This window comes from Oncorhynchus mykiss, chromosome 15 (genome assembly GCF_057628025.1).
Source record: "Oncorhynchus mykiss isolate SJ-2025 chromosome 15, ASM5762802v1, whole genome shotgun sequence".
NCBI lineage: Eukaryota > Metazoa > Chordata > Actinopteri > Salmoniformes > Salmonidae > Oncorhynchus > Oncorhynchus mykiss.
Genome location: NC_143036.1, coordinates 36,502,305 through 36,515,072, shown reverse-complemented (window position 1 = coordinate 36,515,072; position 12,768 = coordinate 36,502,305). Strand labels below are relative to the sequence as shown.

At 42.8% G+C, this 12,768-nt stretch overlaps 1 protein-coding gene across 1 annotated transcript in view; it reads right to left on the bottom strand.

Moving 5' to 3' along the window:
- The window catches only part of LOC110490020 (kinesin-1 heavy chain), a 48,314-nt gene that overhangs the window by 13,648 nt on the left and 21,898 nt on the right, over positions 1-12,768 (bottom strand). The window contains exons 4-13 of the mRNA XM_021563100.3: positions 12,466-12,570; positions 12,224-12,272; positions 10,327-10,382; positions 6,951-7,038; positions 6,303-6,427; positions 3,793-3,897; positions 3,211-3,356; positions 2,222-2,370; positions 1,675-1,865; positions 1,189-1,257 (exon numbers count right to left, since the gene is read on the bottom strand). Of these exons, the coding sequence (XP_021418775.1) occupies positions 1,189-1,257; positions 1,675-1,865; positions 2,222-2,370; positions 3,211-3,356; positions 3,793-3,897; positions 6,303-6,427; positions 6,951-7,038; positions 10,327-10,382; positions 12,224-12,272; positions 12,466-12,570 (1,083 nt within the window). The remainder of the gene's footprint in view (positions 1-1,188; positions 1,258-1,674; positions 1,866-2,221; positions 2,371-3,210; positions 3,357-3,792; positions 3,898-6,302; positions 6,428-6,950; positions 7,039-10,326; positions 10,383-12,223; positions 12,273-12,465; positions 12,571-12,768) is intronic.

Genomic DNA, 12,768 nt, shown 5'->3' with positions numbered 1-12,768 from the left:
GTAAACTTCCGACTTCAACTGTATATACTAGGGAGTGTCAGAGGAAGGCCCCAAAAAAATTGTCTTAGACTCCAGTCACCCAAGTCATAGACCGTTCTCTCTGCTACCGCACGGCAAGCTGTGCCGGAGCGCCAAGTCTAGGTCCAAAAGGCTCCTTAACAGCTTCTACACCCAAGCCATAAGACTGCTGAACAATTAATAATACCTTTACTAACACATTGAATTTGTACTGGTATATAACCTTATTATTATTTTATTTTGTAATTTTTTATAACATTGTTTACTTTAGTTTACTTAGTAAATATTTAAACTTTATTTATTGAAGTGCATTCTTGGTTAAGGGCTTGTAAAGTAAGCATTTCACTGCAAGGTCTACACCTGTTGTATTCGGCGCATGTTACAAATAACATTTGATTTGTTTGAGTCCATTTGTTCTGGCCATTAATATGAGCCATCCTTCCCTCAGCAGCCTCCTGTGCTATGGGGCCTGGTCAAAAGTAGTGCACTGTAAAGGGAATAGGGTGCCATTTGGGAAACAGTCACTATCTGATTTAAATCTGTACCTTTGAAGAAGAGAACTACAGGCTGACCAACTTACCACAGCCTCTCTTTAGTCTGATGAGGAAGTTAATTAAACTTTCACCAGTGTAAAACTAAAGTGGGCGCATCAGGTCAGGGTTACAGGAAAATCAGTAGTATGTAAATAATATGTGAACATAATCAAATATCCCCACTTTGCCTAAGTAATTGATTGATACGGTTTCTTCTCTGGCTTTGTAAAAGCCTAATGAGGGGGGAAAGGTGAAGCTCTCGCTTGTTAAAAGCTAACCTGCGATTGTGTTCAGTAGGGAGAAAACTTTTGAAACAGGTAGGTGGGAGGTACTTTCAATAGCAGAACATTATGCTATTTTGTGCCCTACTGAACAAGACCCACACCTGTTATTAATTCCCTACTCAGAATATTCATCTGTAATTAAAATCCAGCCTACCGAAAGCTGAGATGAGTGTTAGATTCTACCCAGGCTGAGTGGTGCCTCTTTAATCCTGCTGTGTCCGGGCTAACCGTCAGCTAACAGTCTGACCCCTTAGACGGGCCTGTAGAGGCAGACTAATGGCATTGTTAACAGAGCAGGAGGGCTGGAGGAACGCGGCGTGCGTATATGCGTTTGTGGTAGCAAAGGGTCTCACCTCTTCCTGGTCTAGCATCTGCTGCTTTAGTTTCTCTGCCAGCTGGCTCTGCTGGTTGATCTCATCATCCTGATGGAGAGAAGAGAGAGAGAGGGGGAGGGGGTGTGTTAATACCAAAGTGTTCTCGTCTCAAATCATCAGCAAAACATATTTTAAAGGTAGACTCAGCATTATGGCGTTGCCACGAGCAGGACCACAGATATTACAACGAGCACGATGCAAGACTTCACTCTCACACAGAGTATCTGCGCATGTGCACAGGTTCGCTTATCGCTGCTACAACGTGGTAGCTACGGGAACAAAACAGCAGACAAGTAGAGCCTTGCACTTCAACGCTCTTAGTTGCTGCGGAAATTGTGCATCTACGTCATCGCACTGAATCTACCTTTAAATGACTACCTCATGGAAATCTTTCTGGCACCTCAGTGTACAAGGTCACTGTCTAGATCGAATCTAGCAAGTTGCCATGTGGCTCTGCTACCTCACCTTATCATCCAGCTGCTTGTAGAGTTTAGACAGCTCAGCCTCACACTTCTCCTTCTCTGCGTCGGTCAGTTTAACCCCTGGAATGTTGGGTGAGGGGGCCATCTTCTCATTGTTCACCACGTTGTCTAGAGCCTGGACCTCAGCGTTAGCCTTCTCCTTGTCAAACTGCTCCTCCACCGGCACACTCTCACCTATAGGGGCAGCACAGAGGGAGGGAAAGAGGAAGGGAGGGAGCCATGGAGAGAAGGATGGAGACAGACAGGGTTAGAAACAAAAGTAAACTTCTGTGTTATCTACGTAACATGTAGACTATTTCCTGGTTTGTCGTCATTAGTGCACACCGTAGCAAACTATTTTGCAATGGAAGCAGTTTACTCTAAACACGGTTTACATTGCAAAACTTTTGCTACGGTGTGTAGTACACTAATTAATTACAACCCTGTTCAATTCTAAAATAAGGACATGAGCGTGATTCATGGAATTATCAGTAATCTTTGAACACTAACTAAATATCGATTTATGGTTTCCATATTTTTTTCTCTCATACCATTTCTCCAGCGGTTGAGTTCGTTCTCCAGCCAGGTGACGGTGCCCCTCAGGGTTGTGTTCTTCGCCTTCTCTCTTTCATACTTTTTCTTCCACTGTTCTGCTGTCAGCTCCACATTCAGACACACTGTGTTCTTAATGGTCTTAGCTCTGTCACACACATACACAACAGTTAACTTTCTGATGTCACAAAACAAAGTGTCACCTTTGAGAGTGGGTGTGGCACTGACAACCACCCATAAAGCGGATTAGCTGACATCAAGAAAACAATACGTGCAATTCAAATGGGGCAGAAGTCCGTGTGTTATGATTCTGGATGGCCAGAAAGCTAGCAACAATGACAAGAAGCTGCCATGTGGGGAATTGTAGGTGGCTTGTTTCAGCTAGTTTTGTCTTGTTCTTGAAACCATTTCTGATGTTATATCTACTCTAATATGGCAAAAATTCACTGTAATTATGTATTTGAGAGACAAGTGCTCATTATGCCAATGTATTTATGTTTTCAATAAAAACTGTGGACAAAATAGTTAATATTTCAACAATCCAAGCCAACCCCATCTGTTTTACCCCATAGTTGCACACGCATCGGTTTTGTTGCCAAAACAACCAACCCTCCTATAAAGCATAAACTGTGTAGACTGTAGCATATTCTGACCATAACAGCCATTCCTAACAATGTACCAACATTCAATTGCCATTTACAAAACTTACAACCCAATGGTGGTTCTTGGTCATATACAGCAGTGGTTCTCAATCTGGGGTTACTAGTACCCCTGGGGGTATGAGGACTATTCGAAAAGGATTATTGGGAAGATGAATAAAATGTTGGCTAAACATAGGTCTAGTAGTTGCAATCGGTTAAGGGGTACATAGCTAAAGGTGATTGGGGATCCCGGGTTGAGAAAACCCACTAATATATAGTTAAGTACAGGGGCTGAGACTGGTTGTGGGTCGTTTACAGTCCAGGGGCTGAGAGTATCCTGTACGTACCGCTGGCCGAACATCAGTGTGGACTTTGTCTCAGCTTCGTTGTAGGCGGAGGGCGAGGCACAGATGACCATGGTGGTCCTACAGTTACCACCCAGAGAGTCCTGCAGGATACGGGTCATCTTACTGTCTCTGTAAGGGACATAGGTCTGGAGAAAGGAGGGGAGAGGGACTTGAGCTTCAATCTAAAAACACTCATCACTTTGTTCCGGAGAATAATACTGAAAACCTGGGCTGAACTCTGTAATACAAGAGTAAATTGTACCGTGCACAGGTACTGAAAACCTAGATTACAAGTGTTTAGACATATGCGTGTATGACTTGTGTATGAGACACTCCTTTGATTCCTCCCATATTTCATCATTCGTTCCTAACTTGAAAATATCCTCATTAGAAAAATATGCTGATATTCTCCCTTCTGTTAGAACAGCTGTTTGTTGACACTGCGTCACAAATGACACCCTATAGTGTACTACTTTTGACCAGAGTTTGGTTAAGAAGAAGTTGACTATTTAGGGAATAGGGTGTCATTTACAGTCATTCTCCCCAGCCCAGAGGGAGCAGAGTGGTATTATGTTATCTCACCGAGCCTTCGGCAAGGGCAGAGATGACGTTGCCCAGCGCAGACAGGGATTTGTTGATGTTTTTAGCTTCTTCCAGCACCGCTCCCTCAGCTCCAGTTTTACCCACCTAGACACACAATTTTTAAGAGATCACAATCCAACACACAAGCCCTCATGACAACACTGGTACAAGACTATCACAGGGCATTACATCACCCAAAATTCTAAGAAACAGCATCTGTCCCAAATGGCACCCTATTCTTGATTTAGTGCACTATTCTTATGAAAAGTAGTGCATTATATAGGAAAAAGGGAGCCATTTGGTTGGGTTCCATATCTAACTCAGAAATTTTAAAGATACAGACCACTACAAATATTGATATTAATTTGAAACAAAAACAGATAACGAAAAAGGGAAACGAAGCATGTGAAAGGCTTTGCTTGAGTTTAGTGCCATCCTTTGGATTATGATCAGATTACTGCTGTTGTCGTGGGAGTAAGGAGTAACAACATATATGTGCTAAATAGGGTTGAATGGCGGGAACCCAGTTATCGATATTTACCGCCCAAAACACTTTTCCGGGACAAATAACTGCGAGACACCAGTAAATAATAAATGTATATAAACGGTATATATCTGTATATTACTGTATATAAAACAGCATGACGTGAAATGGAACTTAAATGATATGCTATGACTAAATCTTGCTTCTCTGCAGTCTTCTCTCTGCATGATCAATAATCAACGCTCATGTGGGGAGTTTCTCCCATTCTTCTCTGCAGTTCCTCTAAAGCTCTGTCAGGTTGGATGGGGAGCGTCGCTGCACAGCCATTTTCAAGTCTCTCCAGAGCTGTTTGATGGGTTTCAAGTCCAGGACCTGGCTGGGCCACAATGACATTCAGAGACATTTCCCGAAGCTACTCCTGCATTATCTTGGCTGTGTGCTTAGGGTTGTTGTCTCTGTACTTTGCTCTGTTCATCTTTCCTTCGATCCTGACAAGTCATCCAGTCCCTTCCACTGAAAAACATCCCCACAGCATGATGCTGCCACCACGCTTCTCCAGATGTGACGCTTGGTATTCAGGCCAAAGAGTTCAATCTTTGTTTCATCAGACCAGAGAATCTTGTTTCTTATGGTCTGAGAGTCCTTTATTGCCTTTTGGCAAACTCCAAGCAGGCTGTCATGTGCCTTTTACTGAGGAGTGTATTCCGTCTAGACACTATACCATAAAGCCATGATTGGTAGAGTGCTGCAGAGACGGTTCTCTTTCTGGAAGTTTATCCCATCTCCACAGAGGAATTCTGGAGCTCTGTCAGAGTGACCATCGGGTTCTTGGTCACCTCCCTGACCAAGGCCCTTCTCCCCGATTGCTCAGTTTGGCCAGGCGGCCAGCTCTATGAAGAGTCTTGATGGTTCCAAACATAGTCCATTTAAGAACAATGGAAGCCACTGTTCTTGGGGACCTTCAACGCTGCAGAAGTGTGTTGGTACCCTTCCCTAGATCTGTGCCTCCTGTCTCAGCGCTCTAGGAACAATTCCTTCAACCTCATGGCTTGGTTTTTGCTCTGACATGCACTGTCAACTGTGGAACCTTAAATATACACACACACACACACACACACACACACAGGTGTGCGCCTTTCCAAATCCTGTCCAATCAATTGAATTTACCACAGGTGGTCTCCAATCAAGTTGTAGAAACATCAAGAATGATCAATGGAAACAGGATGCACCAGAGATCAATTTCGAGTGTCATAGCAAAGGGTCTGAATACTTATATAAAGGTATTTCATTTTTCATTCAGTATAAATTTACACAAATTTTTTTTTTTCGCTTTGTCATTATGGGGTAGTGTGTAGATTGATGAGGGAAAAAACAATTTATTCAATTTTAGAATAAGGCTGTAAAGTAAGAAAATGTGGATAAAGTCAAGGGGTCTGAATACTTTCCAAACTCTCCGATTTTGGCGGGAAAAAACAGGAGTAAAACTACTTATTTTCAAGATGGAACATTTGTAAAATAACGGGAAAATATTCAACCCTCATGCTAAAGATGTGGCAAAAGTAGCCGTTTCCGAGCCAGAACTGCTCATAGGACAGGATCTGATCTCCTATTTCTGTACTTTGAGGCAGGCAGCTTGAGATACTAGCTAGTTGTGGCAGACTAGCTAGTTATGACCAAATGTTCAGATCAATAGCTGCCTGCTAGGCCATATCTACAGTAGGAGAAAGCAGGCATTGTGCAAAAGTGAATGTGTTGAACTTGAACACCAAGATGGAGACAAAGGGAGGAACCAGAGGAAAAGTATACAGGAAGAAAAGGCTTATGCTCCATCCCCATTTTCCACAAGTGTGCACCTGCACTCTCCTCGTCATGCATTTAAAAGGATTGGTATAAGCACTGGCTGGACTGAGTTACCACCATTGTAAAAATCCATGCCCGAATTGGGCAATTGCACACTTCTGGAAAATAGTGAATGATCAAAACGCAGACACAGAAAGGCACAGAGAAAGAAAGGATGGAGACATACTTTTTCACTACCGGCCAGATCGACAAGGTAGAGCTTGCCGCTGAGTTTCTGCTCTGTAGCAGTGTTCTCCTGCTTCACGTTGATCTGGAAGATACTGTGACTTCTGGAGCTGTGCTCATTCATGTCTATAAAACACACATACGTTAACACAATATAACAAATAAATTGCTAACAGAAACAAAGAACTTGATGGCCATGATTCTGTGAGGAATCTAATGAATTAATGTGTATTTATAAAAGTCTACATTAAGAACATATTTGATTGCTAGCATCATTGTCATAATCTTTCACTTTCAGTTGAAAGGACTGCTCAGTAATGTTTTATTTTCTAGAGAAAACTAGCTTAGTACAAGTATTACTGTGTATATTAACTTGTGTCTACAGATTTTCATGATTCTGGTCAGGAAAACGCCTGGTCCTAATTATGTAACGGCTGTGTAATTGCATCCTAAATGGCACCCTGTTCACTAAATAGTGGATTACTGATGACCACACGCCTATGGACCTTGGTCAAAAATAGTCACTATAAAGAGAAAAAGGTGTCATTTAGGACGTGGCTTGGTAGATCAGGAGATGCAGGCTAAGGATCATAATGAACCCATGAGTAGCAGGCGGGACTGAAACGGTCCCAGTGTTGGACTGACTCACTTGTGACGGCCACGTGTCGGTTGGATTTGCCCTCGTCAATAGTATCCATGACCTCCTCGGGGCTGCAAACAAAGCGCTCGGTACACCCCTGGGGACACAAGGAACCAAGGAACCACTGTGATTTAACATGGTAGACAAAGAGACGATTATGATGAAAAACTTAGATAACATTGACATTAAAGTTGCGGATAATCAGGAAGTTATATCGGTATTGTAAAGTGCTTTGACTTTCTCCAACCCACAAATAGGATGCATCCGAAGTAGTACTATTTCCTATATAAAGTGCACTACTTTTGACCAGCGTCCACAAATCCAGAAGTAGTGCACGACAAAGGGAATAGGGTATCATTTAAGACGCACACATCTACAGATGTCTTACCATTTCATCCACCTGACCAACCAACCGTTTCATGGATCCATCTATGGTACCATTTACCAGTGCATTCGGAAAGTATTCAGACCCCTTGACTTTTTCCACATTAGGTTACAGCCTTATTCTTTTCTTTTTTTTCACCTTTAATTAACCAGGTAGGCTAGTTGAGAACAAGTTCTCATTGGCAACTGGCCAAGATAAAGCATAGCAGTGTGAACAGACAACACAGAGTTACACATGGAGTAAACAATTAACAAGCCAATAACACAGTAGAAAAAAGTCTATATACATTGTGTGCAAAAGGCATGAGGAGATAGGCGAATAATTACAATTTTGCAGATTAACACTGGAGTGATAAATTATCAGATGGTCATGTACAGGTAGAGATATTGGTGTGCAAAAGAGCAGAAAAGTAAATAAATATAAACAGTACGGGGAAGAGGTAGGTAAAATTGGGTGGGCTATTTACCGATAGACTATATACAGCTGCAGCGATCGGTTAGCTGCTCAGATAGCAGATGTTTGAAGTTGGTGAGGGAGATAAAAGTCTCCAACTTCAGCGATTTTTGCAATTCGTTCCAGTCACAGGCAGCAGAGAACTGGAACGAAAGGCGGCCAAATGAGGTGTTGGCTTTAGGGATGATCAGTGAGATACACCTGCTGGAGCGCGTGCTACGGGTGGGTGTTGCCATCGTGACCAGTGAACTGAGAAGGCGGAGCTTTACCTAGCATGGACTTGTAGACGACCTGGAGCCAGTGGGTCTGGCGACGAATATGTAGCGAGGGCCAGCCGACTAGAGCATACAGGTCGCAGTGGTGGGTGGTATAAGGTGCTTTAGTAACAAAACGGATGGCACTGTGATAAACTGCATCCAGTTTGCTGAGTAGTGTTGGAAGCTATTTTGTAGATGACATCGCCGAAGTCGAGGATCGGTAGGATAGTCAGTTTTACTAGGGTAAGTTTGGCGGCGTGAGTGAAGGAGGCTTTGTTGCGGAATAGAAAGCCGACTCTAGATTAGATTTTAGATTGGAGATGTTTGATATGAGTCTGGAAGGAGAGTTTACAGTCTAGCCAGACACCTAGGTACTTATAGGTGTCCACATATTCTAGGTCGGAACCATCCAGGGTGGTGATGCTAGTCGGGCATGCGGGTGCAGGCAGCGAACGGTTGAAAAGCATGCATTTGGTTTTACTAGCGTTTAAGAGCAGTTGGAGGCCACGGGAGGAGTTTTGTATGGCATTGAAGCTCGTTTGGAGGTTAGATAGCACAGTGTCCAAGGACGGGCCGGAAGTATACAGAATGGTGTTGTCTGCGTAGAGGTGGATCAGGGAATCGCCCGCAGCAAGAGCAACATCATTGATAAATACAGAGAAAAGAGTCGGCCCGAGAATTTAACCCTGTGGCACCCCCATAGAGACTGCCAGAGGACCGGACAGCATGCCCTCCGATTTGACACACTGAACTCTGTCTGCAAAGTAGTTGGTGAACCAGGCAAGGCAGTCATCAGAAAAACCAAGGCTACCGAGGCTTTATCCTCATCAATCTACACACAATACCCCAAAATAACAAAGTGACATGTTTAGACATTTTTGCAAATGTATAAAAACAAAAATACCTTATTTACATAACTATTCAGACCCTTTGCTATGAGACTCGAAATTGAGCTCCGGTGCATCCTGTTTCCATTGACTTTACTTCAGATGTTTCTACAACTTGATTGGAGTCCACCTGTGGTAAATTCAATTAATTGGACCGGATTTGGAAAGGCACGCACACACATATATTGTTCCAGTTAATAGAGCAAAAACCAAGACACAAGGACGAAGGAATTGCCCGTAAAGCTCTGAGACAGGATTGTGTCAAGGCACAGATCTGGAGAAGGGTACCAAAAAAAATGTCTGCAGTACTTTAGGTCCCCAAGTGGTCTTCATCATTATTAAAGGAAATAAGTTAAGTACCACCAAGACCTTTCCTAGAGCTGGCCGCCCGGCCAAAATGCGCAATCGCGGGAGAAGGGCCTTGGTCAGGGAGGTGACCAAGAACCCGATGGTCACTGACAGACCTCCAGACTTCCTATGTGGAGATGGTTGTCCTTCTGGAAGGTTCTCCCATCTTTGCAGCACTCCACCAAATCAGATGGAAGCCACTCCTTAGTAAAAAAGGCACATGACAGCCCACTTGGAGTTTGCCAAAAGGCACCTAAAGACTCTCAGACCATAAGAAACAAGAGTTTCTGGTCAAATGAAACCAAGATTGTACGCTTTTGCCTGAATGCCAACTGTCACGTCTGGAAGATACCTGGTACTATCCCTACGGTGAAGCATGGTTGTGGCAGCATCAGGCTGTGAGGATGTTTTTCAGCGTTAGGGACTGGGAGACTGAGGTTGAAGCAAAGATGAATGAAGCAAAGTACAGAGAGATCCTTGACGAAAACCTGCTCCAGAGTGCTCAGGACCTCAGACAGGGGCAAAGGTTGACCTTCCAACAAGACAACGACCCTAAGAACACAGCCGAGACACCGCAGGAGTGGCTTCGGGACATGTCGAGTGGCCCAGCCAGAGCACGGACTTGAACCCGATCTAACATCCCTGGAGAGGCCTGAAAATAGCTGTGCAGCAACGCTGCACATCCAACCTGACAGAGCCTGAGAGGATCTGCAGAGAAGAATGGGAGAAACTCCCCAAATACAGGTGTGCCAAGCTTGTAGCATCATACCCAAGAAGACTCGAGGCAGGTAAATCACTGCCAAATGTGCTTGAACAAAGTACTAAGCAAAGGGTCTGAAAACTTATGTCAATGTACAAAAAAATCTAAATACCTGTTGTTTTTGCTCTGTCATTATGGATAGTGTGGGAGTAGATTGATGAGGGAACAAAACAATTTAATCCATTTTAGAATAAGGCTGTAACGTAACAAAATGAGGAAAAAGTCAGGTGTCTGAATATTTTCCGAATGCATTGTTGATGTGTTTGGTTCACTTGACCATAAATAAGAGACTTACCTTGACATAGGGCACCCTGTTTTTATCCTCATGTACAGACAGGTTGTTCTTTGTTACTGCAGAGGGGGGAAAAACACATTTTATTATTATTACATTACTTATGATGTTGATCACAATATTAACAAGGAATCGTCAACAGGCAGGTTAAAAGCACAAAGCAGCCACCAGCATTTAAAAGCACAAAGCAGCCACTAAATATTTTATTATTTTCATCTGAATGCTGCAGGTTATAAGTACACTGTCTAGACAGAAACAACTCAATTGAAGTACAGTTGAAGTCGTAAGTTGACAAACTGAGGTTAAAAGTATTTGGCTAAGGTGTATCACAATTCCTGACATTTAATCCTAGTAAAAGATTCCCTGTTTTAGGTCAGTTAGGATCACTACATTATTTTAAGAATGTGAAATGTCGGAATAATAGAGAGAATTATTTATTTCAGCTTTTATTTATTTCATCACATTCCCAGTTGGGCAGAAGTTTACATACACTCAATTAGTATTTGGTAGCATTGCCTTTAAATTGTTTAAATTGCTTGGGTCAAACATTTTCCTTCCACAAGCTTCCCACAATAAGTTGGGTGAATTTTGGCTCATTCTTCCTGACAGAGCTGGTGTAACCGAGTCAGGTTTGTAAGGCCTCCTTGCTCTAACACAGTTAATCAGTTCTGCCCACAAATTTTCTATAGGATTGACATCAGGGCTTTGTGATGGCCACTCCAATAGCTTGACTTTGTTGTCCTTATTAAGCCATTTTGCCACAACTTTGGAAGTATGCTTGGATCACTGTCCATTTGGAAGACCCATTTGCGACCAAGCTTTAACTTCCTGACTGATGTCGTTTCAATATATCCACATCATTTTCCTGCCTCATGATGCCATCTATTTTGTGAAGTGCACCAGTCCCTCCTGCAGCAAAGCACCCACACAACATGCTGCCACCCCCATGCTTTACAGTTGGGATGGTGTTCTTCGGCTTGCAAGCTTCCCCCTTCTTCCTCCAAACATAATGGTCATTAGGGCCAAACAGTTCTATTTGTTTCATCAGACCAGAGGACATTTCTCCAAAAAGTCCTTTGCTGTTGTTCTGGGATTGATTTGCACTTTTTGCACCAAAGTACATTCATCTCTAGGAGACAGAACGCGGTGTTAAAACCTGCATACTTTTGTTTGTACAGATTAACCTGGTACCTTCAGGCGTTTGGAAATTGCTCCCAAGGATAAACCAGACTTGGAGGTCTACCATTTTTTTCCGCTCAGGTCTTAGCTGATTTCTTTTGATTTTCCCATGATGTCAAGCAAAGAGGCACTGAGTTTGAAGGTAGGCCTTGAAATACATCCACAGGTACACCTCCAATTCACTCAAATTATGTCAATTAGCTTATCAGAAGCTTCTTAAGCCATGAGATCATTTTCTGGAATTTTCAAAGCTGTTTAAAAGGCACAGTCAACTTAGTGTATGTAAACTTCTGACCCACTGGAATTGTGAAAGTGAAATAATCTGTAAACAATTGTTGGAAAAATTACTTGTGTCATGCACAAAGTAGATGTCCTAACCCACTTGTCAAAACTATAGTTTGTTAACAAGAAATGTATGGTGTGGTTGAAAAACAAGTTTTAATGACTCCAACATAAGCGTATGCAAACTTCCGACTTCAACTGCATGCATGTATGTATGTATGTATCTATGTGTGTGAGGGGGAGTGATTACCCAACAGACGATGTCTGCGTCCCAAATGGCACCCTATTCCCTATACAGTGCACACATTTTCACCAGAGCCCTACCCGTCCTGGTGAAAAGTAATGGACTATATGAAATAGAGCGCCATTTGGGACACACGCTAAATCTCGAGAATGGTCAAATGAGGACGCTTGCTGTGTCGTAACATACAGTACGTACCATCCAGTAGGTCCTTGATCCTGTCCAGGTAAATTTCAAAATATGAAACCTGCAACAGAGAGTCCTCAGATTAGAAACAACCTAGCTGGGCAGTGTTTTTAATTCGGATTATGTAGCTGATGTGGAATAGCTAGCTAGTTAGTAGATTCACAGGGCGCGTTCTGTCTTGAGGTACATTTTTCCCCTTTTTATTTGGCAACCGAATCACTTGAGGCCAACTGTGTGGTTGAAGTGCTCCATACCTTGATATGGAACTCCAAGTTCTCGTCCATTGAGTAGATGTAGTTGAAGATGTCCTGGACTATTCTGGGGATGATCCCCATACCATCCGGGTCATGGAGGCTACCCTTTACAGGACAAAGACATATTCCGTCAAACATAGAACAGTTGACAACAGGGTTGGGGTCAAAATGTTATTTAAATTCCAATTCAATGCAGGAAGTAACCTGAAATTCCAATTTTACTCAACTTTCTTTGAGAGCATTTAAGGAATTTAATTTTACTTTGTTCATTGACAATTTAAATGGAATTGACCCCAATCCCAG